Below are 24,141 nucleotides of genomic sequence, written 5' to 3'. Positions count from 1 at the left end.
AGTCTCCTCTTAATTAAATTCAGGTTATTTGTTCCTGACTAGAATACGCATGGGTGATGTTCCTTTCTCAGGGTTTCACATCTAACCAGTTACACCATCTGTTTCTCCCTCATGGGTGTGGTTAATTTTGACCATTCAAGGTATTGTCCAGTTTTGCTCCTATACAATTACTGTTTTGTCTTACTTTATCCTCTCTTGCAGTTACTAGGCAGTTTGTGAGAGACATTTTGCAACTTTGCACACGTCCTGCTCTTTGTCAGAATTTCCACTTAGATTTAGCATTATTGTTGCTTTTTGCCTGATTCAGTCTTTACTATGATGGGTGAAAAGTGATGATTTTCCAACCCCAGCACACCCTCCACATTTTAAAAAAATTGTGGGCAAAATACATAACAAAATTCACCATCTTAACCACTCTTAAGTGTACAGTTCATTGATGTTAAGTACATGCACATTGCTGTGATACACATCTCCAGAAATTTTCATCTTGCAAATCTGAAACACACTAACTCCCTGTTCTCCCTCCCCAGCCCATGTTAACTACCATTTTACTTTTTTGTTTTCTTGCTGCAATGTGCAATGGCTTGATATGGGATCTCAGTTCCCAAACCAGGGACTGAACCTGGGCCACCCTGAATCCTAACCACTAGACCACCAGGGAACTCCCTTTACTTTCTGTTTCTATGAATTTGACTACTTTAGATACTACATATAAGTGGAATTATACAGTGTTTTTCTGTAACTGGCTTATTTCATTAGCATAGTGGCCTCAAAGTTCACCCATGTCGTAGCATGTGACAGGATTTCCTTCCTTGTTAAAGTTGAATAATATTTCATTTTATAGATATACCATATTGTGTATATCCATTCATCCATTGTTCACATTTTTATAACAGACTTATTGGACATATAATTCACATGCCATACAGTTGGCTCCTTCTACTGGCCCTCCATACTCTGCTGTAAACAAAAAAAACCTCTCCTTTCACGCTTTTGTGTGTATTTATTATCAGAATGGATTCATATTTTTTCAAATGGTTTATAATTACTACTGAACTTGATCATTTTGCTGCTCAAATCACCTGTGTTGATCAGTGGGAACCCTTTCACACTGACTTCTGAATCCTTGTGGTATCAATATTTTAAAATTTTTTCTGAGTTCCCTTTGTGGCTCAGTGGTTAACCAATCCGACTAGGAACCATGAGGTTGAGGGTTCGCTCCCTGGCCTCGCTCAGTGGGTTAAGGATCCTGTGTTGCTGTGGCTGTGGCATAGGCCAGCGACTACAGCTCCAATTAGACCCCTAGCCTGGGAACCTCCATATGCCGCAGGTGCGGCCCTAGAAAAAAGACAAAAAAAAAAATTTTTTCCAAATAATTTTTTAGACCTATAGAAGGGCTTGCAAAAATAATACAAAATATTTTCATGTATCTTCATATAGTTTTCCAAAAAATGTTACCATATTTGCCTTTTTCTCTGTGTGTATAAAATATATAACTTCTGAACTGAAATTGTTCTGAAATTATTCTAAAGAATATATCCTTTATTATAATAAAGCCCCTTCCTCTCGAAATACCTCAGCATCTGTTTCCTAAAAACAAGGACATTCTTTTATATAATCACGATTCAGTGATCAAAATCGGAAATTAAATTTGCCATTGTAGTACTGTCTATAGACCTTATTCAGATCTTGTCATTTGTCGCACTAGTATATTTTATAACAAAAGAGAAAAAGGATTTTGCCTCATCCATGGTCCAATTCAGGATCACAGTTGTGTGTGTAGTTGTCAAGTCTCAATCTGGAACAATGCTTCAATCTTTGTCTTTCATTATCTTGACTTTTTATCATACATAGGCCATTTATTTGTAGACTTTTTTTTTTTTTTTGTCTTTTTGCTATTTCTTGGGCCGCTCCCACGGCATATGGAGGTTCCCAGGCTAGGGGTCAAATCGGAGCCGTAGCCACCAGCCTATGCCAGAGCCACAGAAACATGGGATCTGAGCCGCATCTGCAACCTACACCACAGCTCACGGCAACGCTGGATCATTAACCCACTGAGCAAGGGCAGGGATCGAACCTGCAACCTCATGGTTCCTAGTCGGATTCGTTAACCACTGCGCCACAAAGGGAACTCCTGTAGACTATTTCTTGAGTTGGGTTTATCTGACGTCTCATAATTAGATTGAGGTTACGCATTTTGGCAGGACTATCAGGACAGGAATGATGACGTCTGTTCTTAACAAACCATTTCAGAAGGCATGTGATGTTTATTTGTCCCATTGCTTATGATATTAAGTTTAATCAGTTGGTTAAGGTGGTATCTGCCAGGTTTATTCACTATCAAGCTACCATTATATTTCTCACTTTAGTTAATAAGTATCATTTGGAAAAATATTCTGAAACTGTATGAACAGCTTGTTTCTGATTAACAATTTAGCATTCATTGATAATTCTTGCACGAAAGGTCTGTTGCTGTGGTTGTTGCCAAATGGTACTTCTCTATTCATTTATCTACATTTGTTGGCATTCTACTGTGTGGAAAAGCTTTGTCTCGTCTCTTTTTTACTTATTTGTTGATATGTCTCATTGTGGGCTCTTGGAATCCTATTTCATTCTTCCAAATATTGTGGGATAAATCAGTTAGGGAATCCATCAATTCCAAGCAAACCACAGATTCACACCAGCAAATTCTGAATATGGCCATCCCTTAGAGATTCAAACTAATTAGTTTTCTTTTTTTAAACTCACTAAAACTGAATTTGTGCTTAATCATTAAAATAAAGACTATACAGTGAATAAATCTCAGAACTGAACATGAAAAAGCCAAGGTATTGGGAAAGCTGCTATTTGCCTGTAATCCTTGAAGCTTATTGTGGGGGAAAAACTCTCAGCAAAAGTCTGTAATAAAGTTGAGCCTGATAATTTTGATAAAAATTGACATTCTTAACAACTTTGAAATTCACTCATGAAGTACTTCATTAGTCCTTAAGGAAATGCTAATTAAAACCAAAATGTGATACCATTACCCACTTATCAAAACGGTTTAAATGAAAAAAGAAAATCCCACATGCTGGCAAAGATATGGAGGAACTCAGACACTGCTAGTGGATGTGTGAATTCATATTACCATTTGGAAAACTGGCAGTTTCTGCTAAAACTGAACACACATATACCCCAAGATCAAACATTTCCACTCCTAAGTACACATCCAACAGAAATGCATCCATTTGTTGACCAAAATATGTGCAAAAGAATGTTAGGGCCTCACTGTTGCTAACAGCCCCAAATGGAATTTATTTCAGTGTTGCCTGGGTGGGGGTTGGGTTGGAAGGGTGTCACAAGGGGCACCTGTAAGGAGTGGTCACCTTCTGTTTCTTGGAAGGCAGCTATGCTCACCACAATACCAACACCAACGCCATGTTCTGTTTCTTGATGTTGGTGTTGTGGTTGCCTTTATGAAAATTAATGTTATTTGAGCTCTTTTTCTCTGTACATATATTACAGTAAGTATAATTCATTCATTTTCTATTTGTTGTCCTGTAAGTATCTCTGTAAGGTAAGAAAAGTGTGCACAAGGAGAATTCCTATGAAAATAATGTAAGACCTTCATTTCCCATTGTGACAGGTGAATCTAAAACTATCTGACTGTTGTAAAATGCTGTACCGTTTTCATGTACAGAACTCCTCAACAGCTGCATGAGGGAGTTCAGGTATCAGTGGAATGGTCATATGTCTATTCTTCAAGTATAATTATTAATAGCCTCCCCTTCACCCTGTTCCCTCTCAAGTATCCTGGGTTTAATAACAAATTATATGATCAGTACTTTACAGATGAGGAAGCAGGAGCCCCTGACTTTAAATGACATGTCCATTATTACTTGTTAGTAGGTAGGACACCCAGGATTCAAAGCCAGACTTGTGTGGGTTTATTACTAACTCTACCTGGGGGTTCCCAGATATAAGGATCACTCTATCCTGATCCCTGAGGCTCGGGATCCCCACAGCCCAAACTCCAGCCCTCTTATCTGCGGAAAGCGGTAACCATGACTGAAAAGAGGGTTGCCTTAGGCTCTTGCGCATAGGACTGCGCTCCATCCTGGTCCCACCGTGTCTCTGGTCTCATGTGTAGGTCTCAGGTGCCTGCCTTCTCATGTTTTATCAAGTCCTTTCATCAAGACTTAGATTGACCCCCGGGTCTCAGCCCTGCTTTCTGGACCCCCTGGCCTTTAAGAACTTAGGCTTCTGAGATGACCCACTCTCTGTGCCACTACATTTTTTTTTAATTTTATGATTTTTATCTTCCATTATAGTTTATTTACAGTGTGTTGTCCATTTCTACTGTACAGCAAAGTGACCCAGTCATACATGCACATTCTTTTTCTCACATTATCCTCAATCACGTTTCATTACAAGTGACTGGATATACTTCCCTGTGATATACAGCAGGATCTTATTGCCTATCCACACCAAATGCGATAGTTTGCCTCTATTAACCCCAGATTCCCAGCCCATCCCACTCCCTCCCCGCCCCATACATTCTTTCATTAGTCCCAGCCTTCAGCATAAATGCCCTTGACCGTCTGCCACACAACAACCTGTAGACAATCGATAAATGCAATTTTCCAGTCTCCACAGAGGGAGAGAGTTGGTTAACAGGAAGTTGTATTTGAGATATAATCCACTCCTTAGTATATGTATAAAAAATTTGTAAAGCATACATAGAAAAGACAAAAGGAAACTAAACCAAAATGACAGCTATTGGGTGCATTAATATGATAGGAGTAGAAGGATTTGCCCCCTACATCCAGTATTTTAATATTACTTTTACAATAAATACAGGGTGTTTTGTACAAAACAAATTTTTGCTTTTTAAGTCTGAACCCACAGCATGTGGAGGTTCCCAGACCAGGGGTCAAATTGGAGCTGTAGCTGCAGCTGCCAACCTACACCACAGCCACAGCAATTCAGGGTCTGAGCCGTGTCTGTGACCTACACCACAGCTCACGGCAACACCGGATCCTTAACCTACTGAGCAAGGCCAGGGATCAAACCCACATCTTTATGGATACTAGTTGGATTCGTTTCTGCTGTGTCACAATGGGAACTCCTAAGTACAGATTTTTAAACACTGAGTTTCCAAGTGTTATGTTCCTATTTTGTCAGAACAAAGGTTACTTTTAATTTTGAACCTGAGAGCCTTTTGCTATTGCCTGCCTTCTTACGTCTCATCAGGTCCTTTCTCAAAGCAACAGGCAATTACTTAGCCTCAGCAAAGCATGAAATAGCTGCATTAGCTTGCCAAAATTATTCCCAAGCAGGAGTTCCCTGGTGGACTACTGGTTAAGGATTTAGCATTGTGACTTCTGTGGCTGGGGTTCAATCCCAGGCCTGGGAATGTCTGCAAGCCATAGGGCAAAAAACAAAATTATCCTGGGAGGTTCCCAGGGTGATGCAGCGGAAATGAATCTGACTAGTATCCATGAGGATGCCGTTTTGATCCCTGGCCTCACTCAGTGGGTCGAGGATCCTGCATTGCCCTGAGCTGTGGTGTAGGTCACAGATGTGGCTCGGATCCCAGTTGCTTAGGTTGTGGTATAGGTCGGCAACTATAGCTCCAATTCTACTCTAGCCTGGGAACTTCCATATGCTGCTGGTGCAGCCCCAAAAATCCAAAAAAAAAAAAAATCCTTAAGCAGATATAATTGATGTCTCGTCAGTTGTCAAAAGAAGCATCTACTTTAAAATCAATAAAGTGAGGAGTTCCCATTGTGGCTTAGCAGTAAACAAACCTGACTAGCATCCATGAGGATGCAGGTTCAATCCCTGGCCTCAATCAGTGAGTTAAGGATCCAGCATTGCAGTGAGCTGTGGTGTAGGCTGCAGACGTGGCTCGGATTTGGTGTTGCTGCGGCTATGGCGTACAGCTCCAATTTGAGCTCAGGCCTGGGACCTTCCATCTGCTTAGGGGGCAGCCCTAAAAAGATAAAATAATCAAAGTGGGACAATAATGTAATTTTAAAAATCTGAGACTCCTTAATATGTTTTTTTCTTTTTTAATAGCTCCCAACAGTGGTACCCAGGACATGTCAGCTTGGTTCAATCTATTTGCAGACTTGGATCCACTTTCAAACCCAGATGCTATTGGACACTCAGATGATGAACTTCTTACTGCCTGACTGAAGTTATGATGTCACCTCAATGGCCTTGAGACATCAATTTTGCAACTTATTGCCTTTGTGGAAAGGAGTTTACATTGTCACCCATACACGAAAACATTGCGTTTGCAAATTTAACACTTGACAGCCAACTTTAGACAGATGGTGAGGACTACACTTTAATATATTAAGTATCTCTTTAATATCTTGGATTTGCAGCCGCTGATAATATATGGAAAACATTAGAAACTATTGGGTCTTAAATATTTACCAAAATTTATTTTAAAATACAGGAATAATTCTGTCAGTAGGAGTTGGGATTATTTGCTTGGAAAGCCTTTTATGTGTAAGTTGCCTTGCTGGCTGTGAGAAGGCAATCTGTGGATAAAGGACAGCATGTAAGCTAGGTTGTGATTCGGGGTTGGTTTTAAATCAAACAGTGGCAGAGGGAATTCTCTGTTAGAGAAGGTAGCAGTAAAACCAGACCAGTTTTGTCTTTGGTTAGAAAGGTAGAATAAGATTTGAGAACTCATTTGCTTTGATGAAATCAGAGAAACTTGGTGCTTGTTTTCTTCACTTGGAGGTTAAAATGTAATATTACGTAGGTTTTTTGCTTCATATAAAATGGACACCCCCCCACCCCGCATTTCACTATTGAATTTTCCTGGGGAAATAACAAGATGATTTATTTGCTGCAGAAACAGCAAAACTCTCTTCCCATCTCATAAACCACAAGAACAGCCAATAATATTCAAGACATTGTGCATCTTCAGGCCTGGTTCTTCCTACATCGCTGCCACATTGTACCCTGTTCATGTTCTTCCTGGAAGAAAATGAGGGGAGGATACTCCCTGAGCAACTGGCAGTAGTATTCCTGAAATTACCCAGAAAGTTCTATATAATTTACCCTCAGATTTGCATACTTACCCCCTATTTCTTAAATTAACCCAGAAGAACTTCTGGCAGAGTTACAGAAAACTCTGCCCCATCAGTAAGGGAGTGTTTTATTTTTTTTTTTTCCTCCTGAGGATCTGTTTGGTGACTAAGGACAAACTTACCCTTAGAAGGTTTAGAGTCTAGGTATTAGAGGGAAAGCTATTTAGTGGAAGTTAGTATAACGTAATGAAAACAGAGCCATTATACACATATGGTCACTCAGTTTCCTATTTTTTTTCCTGCTCACCCTTTCATTTTGGGGCAGTTCACCGGGTGTCTTGTTTTTGTCATCCAGTCCATCTAACGAAGATGTTCACAGTGGTTTCCATTTTACTCCTAGTTCTAAACAGGCTTAATTATCACTTACATGAGAACTGCTTGAAATGTTTGAGTCACATGGGCTCTGCTGGTTCCCTCGCAGAACCGCTGACCTGGACCCTAGCCCTGGCTTTTGGAGTTTGGGCTCATGTCCTCCTGTGTGAGGTAGGGAACGGGTGAGACTAGCCCTGAGGGTGGACTTGGCTGGTGACCTTATGTGACCAGGTCACCTCAGAGTGTGTGACACCTGTCAACACAGGGCGTGGGCCATGCTGTCATGCCAGCAGTATGCCAAGGTGCCTGGAAGGAACTTGGAGTGCTGCTGGGGGTTCCTGTGTAATGTGCTGGAAGAATCCTAATAAACTAGAGACTCTACACCAAAAAAAAAAAAAAAAGAAAAGAAAAAAAGAAATGTTTGAGTCATTGAATATAGAAAAACCTTTTTTTTAAAGAATGGGCTAGAGCAGGTAAGATGCAGTCTACCTCCCATCCACAGGCCTATGATCTGAACTGCCCACAAGGTCTTCAGAAAACCACGACTATGGCCAAGTAGCCTGTAGTCTGGAAAGACCTTATCTGAGGGTCAGAAACATCAACTCAGGGAAAGGTTATTATAAATCTTTCCTTAAAATATTTTTACACACTTATTCCTATTTTTTATTTGGTTATCCTGTAAGCATTTTTTTAATTCTTTCTTTTGATTCAGTGAAATTCCCTGGAATGCAATACCATCATTGTTCTGCTAAGATTCCATCACCAAGTGTTATGATTACAAATCACAATCTAAATTCTACACCCATGGTCGCTCTGTGCACTCAACTTGGAGTACCTCAAAACATGCTAGTTTTATGTCTTGAGCTTGTGCCATTTTTCTTCCATTAATTTTCACTAATGCATTAGTTCAAAAATATCTGTATAGTTCCCTCACATGCATGCAGGGTAGTCCTTGCTGTAAACAAAGAAACTCAATTCTTAACTGCTATTTTCTCCAAGCCCAAATCCTAGATTATGCAATGTGAAGGGGATAGTGTCCCCAATTTTCCAAGAGCAAAGGTTATAAAAAAATCGAAACATAAGGATTCTTATTATTCAGTTATCAGTTTCTCTAACATTTTCTCTTTCAACAGAGTATGTGAGTTACCCATTTAACCCAGAAGCAACATTAACTGCCTAAGCAGGCCCAGTTATAACCTCAGCAGGTCTAACAATTTTTGAAGTACATACTTAAAATTCTTATTAAAACGAAGGTAACTGTTCATATTTACTCAAGATTAGTTATATGAAGCTCAATCATTAAGGGGCAGAAGCAGACTCTGGCTATATTACACCTAAATTGCCAAAAGAGGAAAACAAGCACATATTCAGTAGGGGGTGAAAGAAGGACAGGATAAACATAGAACAGAGAGGAGGTCTGTTGCTATTTGGTTAAAACTAGACCAGCCATTCAGTAAGAAGTAAATTAATTAACCTTAACCAAGAGTGGGCTGAGAACAATTCCTTCAAATTAAATGGATTTTTTTTTATATTAAATGGGGGGAAAATTCCTATCTTATACTTTTTAATGCTAAATAAGGAAGCACTTAAACTTAGAAAAGCCCCAGAAATAACTAAAATTTGTCTCATCTTTCTAGCCACACTTTTAAAGAGCAGCAGGAATACCAGATCAGATTAAGATTGCATTGGTGTAACTTTGTATTTTTTGAAATCTTTCATTAATTGTAAAACATAACTCTGATATGTTTAAAAGCAAAATGTATTTTAACAAAACAGGTTTCAGTATTTGCACAATGAAAACAGTGTTTGTATTTCAACTATGGATATTTCACATAACTATCTTTATAGACCGTCTGGAAAGTAGAGGTCTTACAACATAAGAACAAAGTAAGTTTGTGCTATTTTTCTCAGCCTCTTTTATTTTATTTATTATTATTATTATTTATTTATTATTTATTTATTTATTTTTTTGCTATTTCTTTGGGCCGCTCCCGCGGCATATGGAGGTTCCCAGGCTAGGGGTTGAATCGGAGCTGTAGCCGCTGGCCTACACCAGAGCCACAGCAACACGGGATCCGAGCCACGTCTGCAACCTACACCACAGCTCACGGCAATGCCAGATCCTTAACCCACTGAGCAAGGCCAGGGATCGAACCTGCAACCTCATGGTTCCTAGTCGGATTCATTAACCACTGAGCCACAATGAGAACTCCCTGAGCCTCTTTTAATAAAGATTACAAGATGGCATAAAACAAAGTTGAAATATTTCCTAATGTGTTCAATACAAATCCAATTACTGTTTCCCTGTTCAAAAACTTGGTTTTTACCTCAGGACCACAGTAGTAAGAAGGCAGTTTGAATTGATAAAGATACCACAGAATGAAAATAAAAACAAGGCAGTTAATCTCCTCGTGTGAGACTGATGCTTTCTAATTTACTTTGTGCAGGAGGGACTTTGTAAGATACAGGAAATCACAGAATATGTGTTTCTTCTATAAACACTCCCCATAACAAAATACAAACTATTAAATAGCAAAATGTTGAGTCTAAAAGCAATAACCAGTGTTGAAGAGAGGAATAAAAAGCAAACCAGGACTAATTTATCCAGTTATTCCTATCTTCCACAGCACTGGCAAGGCCCTGCATTTCCTTACCTTGAGCAGTGAAGCAGACCCAGAATCTTGGGATATAGACATTTAACTAGGAAGGAAACACAAACTTTAAATATTAACTAATTTAGCAATACTGAAGTTAATGCATTTAAAACACACAACAGTAAGGTATTTAAATATGGCAAAGATAACCTATAGAGCAAAATTTGAAGAAATTTGTTTGTCAGGGAGCTCCCATGGTGGTGCAGTGGAAACAAATCTACTAGTAACCATGAGGAATGAGTTTGATCCCTGGCCTCACTCAGTGGGTTAAGGATCCGGTGTTGCTGTGAGCTGTGGTGTAGGTCGCAGACGTGGCTTGGATCTGGCATTGCTTTGGCTGTGGCACAGGCCAGCAGCTGCAGCTCTGATTCAAGCCCTAGCCTGGGAACTTCCATATGCCATGGGTACAGCCCTAGAAAGAAAAAAAAAAAAATCAACTTCTTCCATATTTTGTCATTTAAAAGAAGACTAAAGATTAATTCAGTAACTCTCAAATTGATGTCCGTGGCATCTAAAGTCAAGATATGGTCCTTCCCACTTGGTGTTGTAAACAAACTGATCAATGTCCAAAATGAAAATATGTACTGGAGATAAAGGTCTGAGAGACATTAACAGGTAAGATTTTGAAGGGTATATTTTTACATTAAAGAAGAAAGTGGTTTCTTTTTCCCATTTCAAAGTAATCTGCTCTCATTTAGGAGTCTGGAAAAGTAGAAGACAAATCACCCACAGCCCTACCACCTAGGAATAACTACTGTTAATATTACATATGAACTAAATTGTGAGCTGGGTGATTTTGTTTATTGTCTGAAATGGGCATACCAAGTAATTAAGATTAAAATTTACTTTTTTAAGTCTTTTCCTCAAAAAGGTTTAAAAAAATCCACTAAAAATGTAACTGAAGACACTACTCTCTGACTCTCTAAAAGATGTGCTCCCCAACAACTACTAAAGGAACTTCTTTAGCAGAAAAGAAAACGCTACAATGAGCAACAAGATTTAAAATGAGAAAACTCATTGGTAAAGACGAAGATAATATAAAGATAGAAAATCACCCACTGACAAATATGAAATCAAAACCAGCAGGCATGAAAGGGAAGACAAATGCAGAACATTGAAAATGCATTAGAAAATAAGAGACCTGCAACCCAAAACATTCTGTACACACAGATGGTCATATCCAAATCTAATGGGAACCACAAACCAAAAACTATAATAGACACACACATAAGAAAGAAAAAGTAATCCAAACACAACAATAAAGAGTGAAAAAAATCGAGAAGACAATGAAGGAAAAAAAAAAAAAAAAGACCCGAAATAACAATCCAAAGCAATTAACAGAATGGCAATAAACACATATCCATAATTACACTGAATGTGAATGGATTAAATGCTCCAACCACAGACATAGACTGGTTGGGTGTATATGAAAACAAGACCCATATATATATATACTGCTGACAGGAGAACCACTTCAGACCCAAGGACACATACAGACTGAAAGTGAAGGGATGGAAGAAGATACTACATGTAAATGGAAATCAAAGGAAAGCAAGAGTAGCAATGCTCATATCAGACAAAACAGACTTTAAAATAAAATCAGAAGAGACAAAGAACAACATTACATAATGATCAAAGGATCAATCCAAGAAGATATAAAAATTGTAAACATATATGCACCTAACATAAGATTACCTCAATATATAAGGCAACTGCTGACAGCCATAAAAGGAGAAATTGATGGAGTTCCTGTCATGGCACAGTGGTTAACGAATCCAACTAGGAGTCACGAGGTTGCAGGTTCGATCCCTGGCCTCGCTCAGTGGGTTAAGGATTTGGCATTGCCGTGAGCTGTGGTGTGGCTCACAGACACGGCTCAGATCCTGCATTGCTGTGGCTCTGGTGTAGGCCAGTGGCTACAGCTCCAATTAAACCCCTCGCCTGGGAACCTCCATATGCCATGGGGCCATGGGTGCGGCCCTGGAAAAGGCAAAAAGACAAAAAGAAGAAGAAGAAGAAACTAACAGCACATGATAATAGTGGGGGACTTTAACACCGCACTTACGACAAGGGACAGATCATCCAAACAGAGAATCAACAAGGAAATACAGGCCTTAAATGACACCCTAGACCAGATAGATTTAACTGACAGTTATAAAACTTTACATCCCAAAGCAGCAGAATATACATTCTTCTCAAGTGCATATGGAACATTCTCCAGGATATATCACATCTTGGGCCACAGATCAAGCCTTGGTAAATTTTAAAAAGTTGAAATTATCCTATGCATTTTCTCTGACCACAATGCTATGAGACTAGAAATCAACTACAAGAAACAACACAAACTCCTAGAAGCTAAACAATATGCTACTGAACAATCAATGGATCATTGAAGAAATCAAAGAAATCAAAAGATACTTAGAGACAAATGACACTGAAGATACAACAACCCAGAACCTATGGGACATAGCAAAAGCAGTTCTGATAGGGAAGTTTTATAGCAATACAATCTTGTCTCAGGAAAGAACAAAAAGTGCAAATTAACAGCCTAACCTTACACCTAAAACAGCTAGAGAAGGAAGAACAAAGTCCAAAATTAGCAGAAGGAAAGAAATCATAAAGATCAGAGCAGAAATCAATGAAATAGAGACAGAAAAAGCAATAGAGAAGATCAATGAAACCAAGTTAGTTCTTTGAAAAGATCAAATTAATAAACCCTTAGCCAGACTCATCAAGAGGCCTTAAATCAAAAAAATTAGAAATGAGGAGTTCCCATTGTAACACAGTGGTTAATGAATCTGACTAGGAGCTATGAGGTTGCAGGTTCGATCCCTGGCCTTGCTCAGTGGGTTGGGGATCTGGTGGTGTTGTGAGCTGTGGTGCGGGTCGCAGATGCGGCTCGGATCCCGAGTTGCTGTGGCTGTGGTGTAGGCCGGTGGCTACAGCTCTGATTAGACCCCTAGCTTGGGAACCTCCATATACTGCAGGAGTAGCCCTAGAAAAGGCAAAAAGACCAAAAAAAAAAAAGAAAAAAAAAGAAATCAAAAGGGAGAAATTACAACTGATTCCACAGAAATCCAAAGGATCATAAGAGACTACTACAAGCAATTATATGCCAATGAAATGAACAACCTAGAAGAAATGGACAGATTCTTACAAAGTATATCCTATCAAGACTGAACCAGGAAGAAATTGAAAATATGAACAGACCAATCACAAGTACTGAAACTGAAAATGTGATTTAAGGGAGTTCCTGTCGTGGCTCAGTGGTTAACGAATCTGACTAGGAACCATGACGTTTCAGGTTCGATCTCTGGCTTTGCTCAGTGGGTTAAGGATCCAGTTGCCATGAGCTGTGGTGTAGGTTGCAGATGCAGCTCAGATCCCACACTGCTGTGGCGCTGGTGTAGGCTAGCAGCTACAGCTCTGATTAGACCCCTAGCCTGGGAACCTCCATATGTCTTGAGTGTGGCCCAAGAAATAGCAAAAAGACCAAAAAAAAAAAAAAGGAAGAAAATGTGATTTAAATACCTTCCAAAAAACAAAAGTCCAGGACCTGATGGCTTCACAGGCAAATTCTATCCAACATTCAGAGAAGAGTTAACACCTCTTTTTTTTTTTTTTCTTTTTTTTGGTTTGCTTTTTAGGGCCACACCTTTGGCATATGGAGGTTCCCAGGCTACAGGTCTAATCGGAGCTACATTTGCTGGCCTACACCACAGCAATGACAGACCTGAGCCACGTCTGTGACCTACACCACAGCTCATGGCAACGCCAGATCCTTAAACCACTGAGCAAGGCCAGGGATCAAATGTGCAACTTCATGGTTCCTAGCTGGATTCATTTCCACTGCGCCACGATGGAAACTCAACCTCTTATTTTGAAACTTTTCCAGAAAATTGCAGAGGAGGGAACACTCCCAAGCTCATTCTATGAGACCACCATCACCCTGACAGCAAAACCAGACAAGGGTACCATAAAAAAAAGAAAATTACAGATCAATACAGAATGATGAAAATAGATACAAAAATCCTCAACAAACTACTAGCAAACTGAATCCAAATATAAAAAGAATCACACACCATGATCAAATGGGATTTATCCCAGGGATACAAGGATTCTTTGATATCTACAAATCAATCAGTGTGATACACCACATCAACAAACTGAAAAATAAAAAGCATATGATCATCTCAGTAGATGCAAAAAAGCCTTTGAAAAAAATTCAACACCATTTCTGATTAAAAACTCTCCAGAGTGTGGGCAGAGAGGGAAATGCCACAATGTAATAAAAACCATATATGAAAAACCCACAGCTAACATCATTCCAATGGTGAAAAATTGAAAACATTTCCACTCAGATCAGGAAAAAGACAAGGATGTCCACTTTCAGCACTGTAATTCAACATAGTTTTGGAAGTCCTAGCCAATGCAATCAGAGAAGAAAAAGAAATAAACGGAATCCAAATTTGAAGCAAAACTATAACTGTTTGCAGGTAACATGATACTATACCTAGAAAACCGTGGAGACAGCACCAGAAAACTGTTTAGAACTCATTGATGAATTTGGCAAAGTTGCAGGCTACAAAATTAACACACAGAAATCAGTTGCATTTCTATATACTAACAAGAAATATCAGAAAGAGAAATCAGAGAAACCATCCCATTTACCATCCTATTAAAAAGAATAAAAAACCTAGGAATAAGCCTACCTAAAGAGACAAAAGATTTATACTCTGGAAACTATAAAATGCTGATGAAAGAAATAAAAAATGACACAAAAAGATGGAAAGATATACCATGCTCTTGAATTGGAAGAATCAATATTGCCAAAATGACTATACTACCCAAGGCAATCTACAGATTCAGTGCAATCCCCATCAAATTACCAAGGACATTCTTCACAGAACTAGAACAGAATATTTTAAAATCTGTATGGAAACACAAAAGACCCTGAAGAACCAAAGCAATATTGACAAAGAAAAATAGAAATGGAGAAATCAAGCTCCCAGACTTCAAACAATACTACAAAGCTACAGTTACCAAAACAATATAGTACTGGCACAAACACGGATATATAGATCAATGTAATAGGACAGAAAGCCCAGAAATAAACCCAAGCACACATGGTCAACTAATCTATGACAAGGTGGGGCAGGAACATTCAGTGGGAGAATGTTCAATGAATGGTGCTGGGAACACTGGAAGGCTACATGCAAAAGAATGAAAACAGAATACTATCTAACACCATACACAAAAATAAACTCAAAATGGATTAGAGACCTAATTAATAAGGACAGATAATATAAAATTCCTGGAGGAAAACATAGGCAGAACAGTCTTTCACATAAGTCACAGCAACATCTTGTTCAATCCACCTCCTGGAATAATAACAATAAAAACACAATTAAACCAACAGAACCTAACAAATACTGAAGAGGGTATGGAAAAAAGGGTATCCTCCTTCACTACTGATGGGAATGTAAGTTGTACAACCACCATGGAAAAGAGTATGGCAGTACCTCAGAAAACTAAGTAGAGAACTACCATATGACTCAGCAATCCCAATCCTGGGCATATATCCAGACAAAACTTTCATTCAAAGAGATACACGCACCCCTATGTTTATCACAGTGCTATTTACAAAAGCCAAGACATGGAAACAATCTAAATGTCCACAGATAGATGAATGGATTAAGAAGATGTGGTATATATATACAATGGAATACTACTCAGCCATAAAAAAGATAAACTAGGCGTTCCCATCATGTCTCATTGGTGACAAATCCAACTAGTATCCATGAGGATGCATGTTCAATCCATTGCCTCGCTGAATTGGTTAAGGATCCAACATTGCCATGAGTTGTGGTGTAGGTCACAGATGCAGCTTGGATCTCACGTTGCTGTGGCTGTGGTATATGCTGTCAGCTACAGCTCCAATTCGACCCCTGCCTGGGAATTTCCACATGCTGCTGGTAGTCAAAAGACAAAAAAAAGAAAAAAAGAAAAACTAATGCTATTTGCAGCAACATGGATGGCACCAGAGATTCTTATACTAAGTGAAGCCAGAAAAAAAAAAAAAATACCGTATGAGATCACTTATTTGTGAAATCTAAAATAAGGCACAGATGATCCTATCTACAAAACAGCAAAGATCACAGCCAAGGAGAGCAGACCTGTGGTTCCCAGGAGGTAAGGGAGGGGAAGTGGGATGGATGGACAGTTCAAGGTCTTTGGATGTCAACTGTTAGATTTGGAATGGACGGGTAATGGGGCCCTGCTGTACAGCACAGGGAACTGTGTGTAACTGGGTCACTTTGCTGTACAACAGAAACTGAATAATCATTGTAAATCACTTATACCTTAATTAAAAAAATGTGCTCCCCAAGTTATATATTTCTTTGGAATTTCTGCAGCTATAGCAACATTAAAACCCAGAGAGCTTGAGGATTTGTAGCACTAACTTCCTTGGTCAGGAACTGGTGTCTAACAGCTTGCTTTTCTCTTTGCACTCTGAACCAAGCTGCCAGCAGCGGAAGCAATGAAGACCACAAAGAACAAACAAGGCAATGACCCAAGGGCACATTATCTGCAATGATACTGAACACCTATATTTATTACTGTCACTATTACAGGAAAAGTAGCAGGAAGGCTTTACGGTTAAGTTTGAGATCTAGAGTCGGACTTGGTTCAGAGCCAGATTTTGACATTTCCCAGATGTATGACCATGGATAAATTACTTAGTCTAAACTTAATCTAATTCTGACTTTATGGTCTATGAGATATTAACTAATAGGACCTGGCTTCATGGGATTATTATAAGCGCTAAGCCTGGCACTTGGAAAACTAACACTATTTTTATTATGATTTCAGCTCTACTGAAGGTAAATTCATTTACAAGGTAAAATGAATTTTATGGGGCCATTTTCCATGGCCAGCAACTTTTGGCTTTCCTTAGAATGAATAAACTTACCTAACAAAATAGAAAGGAGATGATAATAAGTGTTTGCTTTCCATTTTGTAAATTACTTTCATATTCACTAGCCATTTAACTGACTGCACTGTTATCATTTCCTTCATCACAACAAGGAAACTCAGGTTCAAAAAGGTGACTTCTTTGTCTAACATCCCATGACCACTAAGCTGCAGAAGCAGAACTAGTACCCAAATTGTGACCCTAAATCTTGGGCTTTTCCCACATCTCCTCTGAGTCATCCCAATTATCTCAAAAGTAACTGCTTAAGGCATGGAATTAAGATGAATGGTCATACCCCTGGGTTTTAGTTGTGACACCTCCAGGACAGTCTTATCTAAAACTTAAGGATGTAGCACAACTAATCCATGAGACTGAATAAAATCACACAAAGAAAGAGTATACAAATTCTCAGTTTGATGAAGATGCCAACCACTGAAAAGACAAGTATTTTTAATAAACCCAGCAATTTGGAGCTATTTACCAAAGGGAAACAGAAACAATGTCTTGAAAGTCTCTAGTCTCTATGTTAAGATACCAGACCAACCCCAAAACACATACACAACAGTGTTTTTCTTTTTTTGCTCTTTAGGACAACTCCTACGGCATATGGAAGTTCCCAAACTTGGGGTCAAATTGGAGCTGCAGTTGCTGGCCTACACCACAAGAACAGGAGCACAGGATCTGAGCCATGTCTAGGACCTACACCGCAGCTCACAGCAATGCCAGATCCTTAACCCACTGAACGAGGCCAGGGGTCGAACCCATATCCCTGTGGATACTAGTCTGATTTGTAATCTGCTGAGCCATAAGAGGAACTCCTACAACACTATTTTTCTAATCATTTTGATTACAACTTATAGTAAGAAATATATTTTACAACCTAGTACATATGTACCTCTACATCTATAAAAAGATTTACACACAAATACAAATCTCTTCACCTCTGAATATACTTGTTTTTTGTTCTGCTTCCTAAAAAACAATGTTGGCTGGACCCATTTAATTCATTTCAAGACTCAGTTTGAACAATACTGACTGAGATATAAGGCTACTTATATTCTCACGCCACTTTCTGGTAGATGTTTAAAATAAAAATACTTTGGAGTTCCTGCAGTGGCACAGTGGATTAAGAATCCAACTGCAAGGGCTCAGGTAGGTGCAGTGGGTTAAAGGATTCAGTGTTGCTGCAGCTGCAGCATAAACTGCAGCTGGGATTTAGATTCCACTCCTAGCCTGGGAACTTCCATATACTCCTGGTGCAGCCATTAAAAAAAATAAATAAATAAAGATATTTTAAAAGCAAACCTATTCTTAGCAAAGAAAAAAAAAATATTGATATACATTGGAAGGAAACTCCTACAAAGAGTATACTGTATTTCATACCCAACCACTTAAAAGCAATTGAAGGATCATTATAGATCTGAAAACTTTTGGAAGGAGGGGGTATATTTAAAACTAATGAATCAATGCCAAATAAATAAATGAGGGAAGGGGAACACTCAACCTGAGATCTAAATTTTCTCCTCTCAACCTCTTTAAGGGAAAGAGACTAAGTGAAAAAAAAAATGGGAGATGCCAATTTGAGAGATTCTCTTTGCATTTGACGCTATGTTAAATCACAATGTAAATATATATATACATATACATACACACACACACACACACATATATATATATACGTACACACACATATAAAATCTCCAAATGCTGGTTAAATTTCTTCCCCAGAAATAATTAAAAAAAATTTTTTCCAGAATTCCCATGTGGCTCAGCAGGTTTGATCCCTGACCTCACTCAGTGGGTTAAAGATCTGGCATTGCTGTGGCTGTGGCGTAGCCTGGCAGCTCCAACTCCAATTCATCCCCTAGCTTGGGAACTTCCATATACTGCAGGTGCGGCCCTAAAAAGAAAAAAAATTTTTTTACAAAGCAATTTGGTGACCACTCTTTATGACAGACAGCAGTGGTGACACGTTTATTTCACTGAACCTGCTTTTGACATGAATATACTGCGTGCAGTCTTCACAGAGTAAAGCCCTCAGCCTTAACAACTTTATCTTGACCATAGAAACCACGGTGACAAAGTAAGAATATGGCTGGCTTATTAGCAAGAATGAATTACCAAAACAAACAAAAAAAACCTCTATGTGTATTTCAGAATGAAGTTAAGTGACTGCCCCAGCTGAACTTCTAACAAACTGTGACATCCTAAATTGCTTATAAACATGTATATCTTTCAGTATGCTTGCTTGTGTTTTATCAGGAACAAGACAGCAAGGAAGTAAATAACTGATATATCCTGCTACTTAACACAAATTCATTTTTCTATTAGTGAAAAAGAATATACTGAAGTTATTTTGAGGTAGAAGTGTCTTAAAAATAAATCTGAATTTGAAGCAATCTTCATAAAAGTAAACAAAAAAGACTCAAGAAGAACAGACTTTATTTTTAACATAAAAGTTCTATTTTCTTGTGAGGCAGCAACAAGTGTTCAGATACAGGGAATATATATAAGTACACAGTAACAATATTTATCACCATTGGAAATGCTGTTTTTTTGGGAGAATTTTGTTAGAAAAACAAAACTTTAAAAAACTGCCTTTTAAAAAGATTTACACAGCTTCAACGGAGGTGAAAAATAAAGACTTTTAAAAAACATAAATTATATTCTTCAACAGGATTGTATAAACAAAATATTGGTCAGGGCTGCTCTGCTTATCATTAGTTTAGACAGAGTGAAACTTAAAGTGCAAAGTTAAGTATTTTAGCTTTTTTAATGCAAATTCAGCACTTCCACTGGACTGGTCTTGAGACATCAAAATTCCAAGTATTAAGGAATGATGACTTGAGAATAGTAAATTCAGTAGCGACAGTTTTTCTTTAACAACCCAGTCCTAATCTTGGACATACAGAAGGCTATAAACTCCTATTTTTTAAATACCTTCCTCCAGTAAAAGCCAACCATTAAAAAGAAGGAGGAGGAAAAAAAAAAAAAAAAGGCTTTCTTCTTGTCAGTTATTCCACAGTTAGCAATAGCACCTTCTAAAAGGCTGATTTGGCTTATCACAAGTATAAGAAATATTTTAAACAAGATGAAGAATCCAGTTAAAAAATAATTTTGGCATCCATGCTTACCATATTAGCCAAAGAAGCAAAACAGGTATTTAAAAAAAAATAATCGCTCACAAAAGCCATGACAAGTAATAGAGACTTAGTCATGATCCGAAACAGTAAATTTATGTTTTTATCATCACAAGGAAGAAACTGTTTACAGGTAAAAATAACACTGACAAAGTGAATAACCAAAGAATAGCTCCTTTTGCTGAAATATACAAAGCCACCAATTTTTTTCTACTGCAATTGAAGTAAATTTAAATTTTTTTAAAATTTAAATTATATTCCCATTGAAGTTATTCTGATTTATTTACCTTCTGCAGAGCTTTCTACAGAATAACAAGGTAATTATGGAATGTAATTTTAGAAAACAATACTATCCATTCTATTGGAGTAGACCCATTTTTTAAAAAAGTCAACCACCTGTGGAATAAGGGGTAAATAAAAACTGAGTGGACTATGGTCAATATTTTTTCAAGACTGCATAAAGCTCATACACTTAAAAGTTAGCCCTTTGGCACTGGCAGTTAAAAGTTGTTTATACCTTGTACCTTTTTTTCCCCCTCAAATCTCAGGCTCTCTTTCTCCCAAACACAAGTAATATGTTTGGTTGCCCTACAATTAATTTACCTGCTATCACATTCTCCCTACAACCAAACATTAGAAGTTCCGCCTATGAGACTATATAAATAATAAATTTTAAACTTGTTCTCCCATTCTGATTTTAAATTACTTTAGATTAAGGATATATGAAACTCTACGGAAAGATGTGAGTTAAGACAAACGTGCACAACGGCGTAAGAGGACAACGCTGTTCGCAAAGGGGCATCCTCATTATCAAACACCCATGTGACAGGTGCGGGTGGAGAGAGAAGTAGACAAGGGTAAGGCAAGGAAAAGAACACAGATTTAACAGAATTCAGGTAATCCAAAAAACTGATTTTGGATGTTTTTGCAACCTTGTTTTTAACTTCCTCCTCCTACCACTGACACGAACTCACCTGATTTCAGTTTTTCCTTTTCTTCCATCCTCTGACAGAGCAGTTCTCAGTAGTGAAACGATAAAGTCAAAGGCAAAGAATCAAGGTTCTCAAAAAAACCAACCAACCAGAACATTCAGACCCTAAATAACTGATCTCTTCCTGATTTCGAAGCCACAGCATACTCATTCCAGTTACATTAGCTTTGGATGGAAAAAGTAGCAAAATTCATTGGTCCTACCAACTAAAACCTGACAGACATACTCAAATGTTTGAATTTATCGAATTCGCCTAAATTTCCATTTTTAACTTAACGGCATATGTTTAGTTATTTAGATGTTTTAAAGGTACACGAGTATAAGAAGTCATTTCAGAAGATTTATTGCTGCCACTAGGTTTTCTTTGATGGGATACATCTGGACAAACTGACATTAACCTTCTAAACCATATCCCTTTTACAAGTATTTAAATATTTTTCTCCCTATAGTATGTATAGGAACATTACGTTATTGCATCATCAGGTAGCTTGTGAAGAAGATCTTGCTGAGACTGACTTTTAGAAAGGGCCGCTCCTGAATTTCACTACCACATACCCGGACGTGAAATTCTGCTGTCCTATGATACTGGCAGTGACTGTATTAGGATGAGCCTAAATCCAAAACTGGATGGATTCTTCAAAGGTTCCTGTTGTTTATCCTTGCCTGCTTTCCCCAGTGTGTGGAATGTCAGAGGGAAAAACCAGCAAAATCTGTAGGCAACAAATCTCAGCGCCAGTCACCAAAAAGAAAATGTCAGTCGCAAGATTCTGTGACTACGGACTGCTATTCAATGGATCACACTCCTGGCAAACTACTAACCCTGACCAAATCCACGAGACAACAACATCACAAAAGCAAAGGAGGAAATCCATGCACAGCCATTTTAGGATCTCTTGGGACTATGATACAGTGATGAGTAAAGGTAGAATGACACCTGTGGTAAAGGAGGGAGCTCATGAGATAAATATCGCTCAGAAAACCCAAGGGGCTCCTTACTCCTAGCCAGCAGTCAACACTGGGCAGTTAGTTTCCTTTTGGCTCACTGACTTTTAAACCCAGTTCCAAAGATGGGTAAGAACAGATTAAAGCACTTGTCTCCAGACTGTAATTTTTCTGACCACATGGTGAAATGTGTACAGGATTAGTGAAGAAAACAGCAGTTTTACAAATATTTCACCGAAAGCACAAACTTCTGACATCAAAAAACATAAATCACATAATGTACTAATATTGCTTTTTATCTTTTTATATATATAGACTTGTTCAATGCATTTACCTATCAATTCTTGTTTGGGAGAAGAACACAGTCATGAGATTAAGATTGCTGGGGAAATGTCAACAATCCCTTTGGTCCCAAAGCTGAAAACAGCTGAGAAAAGCACACATCTAGAAAGGGAAACAAGAAACAGAGGCCACCAAAGACTCTTTTGAACATCCTGTTTGCTACGTTTCAGAAAATGTAACATTGGTATTATAAAATAGTCATTTTCATATAAAAGATGGTTCTTGCAGCATCATTCACGTCTCCCTTCAGGAATCATGTTTGCAGGGATCAGTTGTTTGTTTTTTTTTTCAAAGAAGTCTAATTTGAAAACAAAAAAAACAATGTGATCTCGGCCCTCCAAAAGGAAACAATGAGACCTTTTCTTGTTTCAACCGGTGCTTTAAGGAAAAGCAGGCTAAGCGCTGAGGGCCGGCCTTCACGAGGGAGCAGAGCCATCAGGGGCTGCTCTCTGCCAGAAGCTGCACTGTGACGTCACTGTGGAAAAGCTGGAGCACATCACAGCCAACGGGGAGCGCACGATGCCGTCACTGCCAAGGGATCGAGGAGGTTCTCGGGTGCCTGGAACAATGGCCACGCAGCACTGGGACCTACCCTTCAGCTTCCTCAATGGGTTCTGGTGGTGGGAGGAGAGAGGCCGGTGGAAGGACTGTACTCGTTCCTCGAGAGACTCGGTCTTGCTCTGTGTTTGTAGACAGGGAGGCCACGGCGATAGGCTGCAGCAGAGTGGTCGTCATGCCAGTGGTGACTGTCAGACTGTGGCCGGAGCCCTTGAGGGTAAGATCTGGCGTGGGGAGGAGTGGCTTAAGGATGCTGACGAGGCAGAAAGCAGAGCCGCTTTTAGGAATGAAATTCACCTTGTTTTTGTCAGGACAGTAAAAGGCTGGGATTTCATGAAGTTGTTTTGGCCTAGACATAGAATAGACAAGCCAATACTTTTAAGCCACAGAACACCAGAAGTAAGTTTTGTTTTTGGTTTTTTGTTTTTAAAGCAGATAACTTAAAGACACATAAAAAGAAAACAAAATTAAAGCTATGTCCAAAGTTTCAAATGCTGTCTACCAAGGACACAGGATTTGAATCACGTATCTTAGAATGCTGGAAGGACACCAGTCTTTGTTGCTGCTCTCAGTGCCCTGGCAAGCCCAGGCACCAGGCAGGTAGCTCAGGGTGAAGACCACTGCATCTCAGTGAAGGTCTAAGATAGCCAATTTGAATCGAGAATTTCCTAAAGCCAAAGAAATCCTAGCTATTTAAAGACAAAAATATATTCCACTATGATTTTTCCAAAGTTGGTACTATTTTGAGAAGAAAAGGCAAGAAAACTAATGATGCACAATGTCTATCTTTTGCTGAGCTCCCCCCTGCATGAATAAACTTTGGTGGGCATGAGTTCTCTGAGTGCACTTAAAAATCTCTTTGGGAAGTTCTCTTGTGTGGCAGTAGATTAAGGATCAGTGTTGCTGCAGCCATTGCGCAGGTTGCAGCTGTGGCACAGATTCAATCCCTGGCCTGGGAACTTCCATATGCTCCCCCAAAAAATATTTGAGGAGTTATCATCGTAGCTCAGTGGAAGCGAATCTGACTAGCATCCATGAGGACGCAGGTTCAACCGCTGGCCTCGATCAGTGGGTTATGGATCTGACATTGCTGCAGCTGTGGTGTAGGCCGGCAGCTATAGCTCTGACTTGACCC

At 38.9% G+C, this 24,141-nt stretch overlaps 2 protein-coding genes across 4 annotated transcripts in view; one reads left to right on the top strand and one right to left on the bottom strand.

The window, feature by feature from the left end:
• Nucleotides 1-6,469, top strand: part of ICA1L (islet cell autoantigen 1 like) — an 87,734-nt gene extending 81,265 nt beyond the window's left edge. Inside the window, exon 13 of the mRNA XM_047773266.1 lies at nt 6,061-6,469. Coding sequence (XP_047629222.1) covers nt 6,061-6,176 — 116 coding nt within the window. The 3' untranslated portion in view covers nt 6,177-6,469. The remainder of the gene's footprint in view (nt 1-6,060) is intronic.
• The window catches only part of FAM117B (family with sequence similarity 117 member B), a 112,914-nt gene continuing 95,185 nt past the window's right edge, over nt 6,413-24,141 (bottom strand). Inside the window, exons 8-9 of one of the 3 annotated variants that reach the window (XM_047773265.1) lie at nt 10,058-10,103; nt 6,923-6,978 (exon numbers count right to left, since the gene is read on the bottom strand). In XM_047773265.1, the coding sequence (XP_047629221.1) occupies nt 10,100-10,103 (4 nt within the window). In that variant the 3' untranslated portion in view covers nt 6,923-6,978; nt 10,058-10,099. Of the gene's footprint in view, nt 6,979-10,057; nt 10,104-19,458; nt 23,356-24,141 lie in introns of those variants that run through there. The other 2 variants (XM_047773264.1, XM_047773263.1) reach the window with 2 other exon arrangements.

This window comes from Phacochoerus africanus, chromosome 3 (assembly GCF_016906955.1).
Source record: "Phacochoerus africanus isolate WHEZ1 chromosome 3, ROS_Pafr_v1, whole genome shotgun sequence".
Classification (NCBI taxonomy): Eukaryota; Metazoa; Chordata; class Mammalia; order Artiodactyla; family Suidae; genus Phacochoerus; species Phacochoerus africanus.
This window is presented reverse-complemented; position numbering and strand designations above follow the sequence as displayed.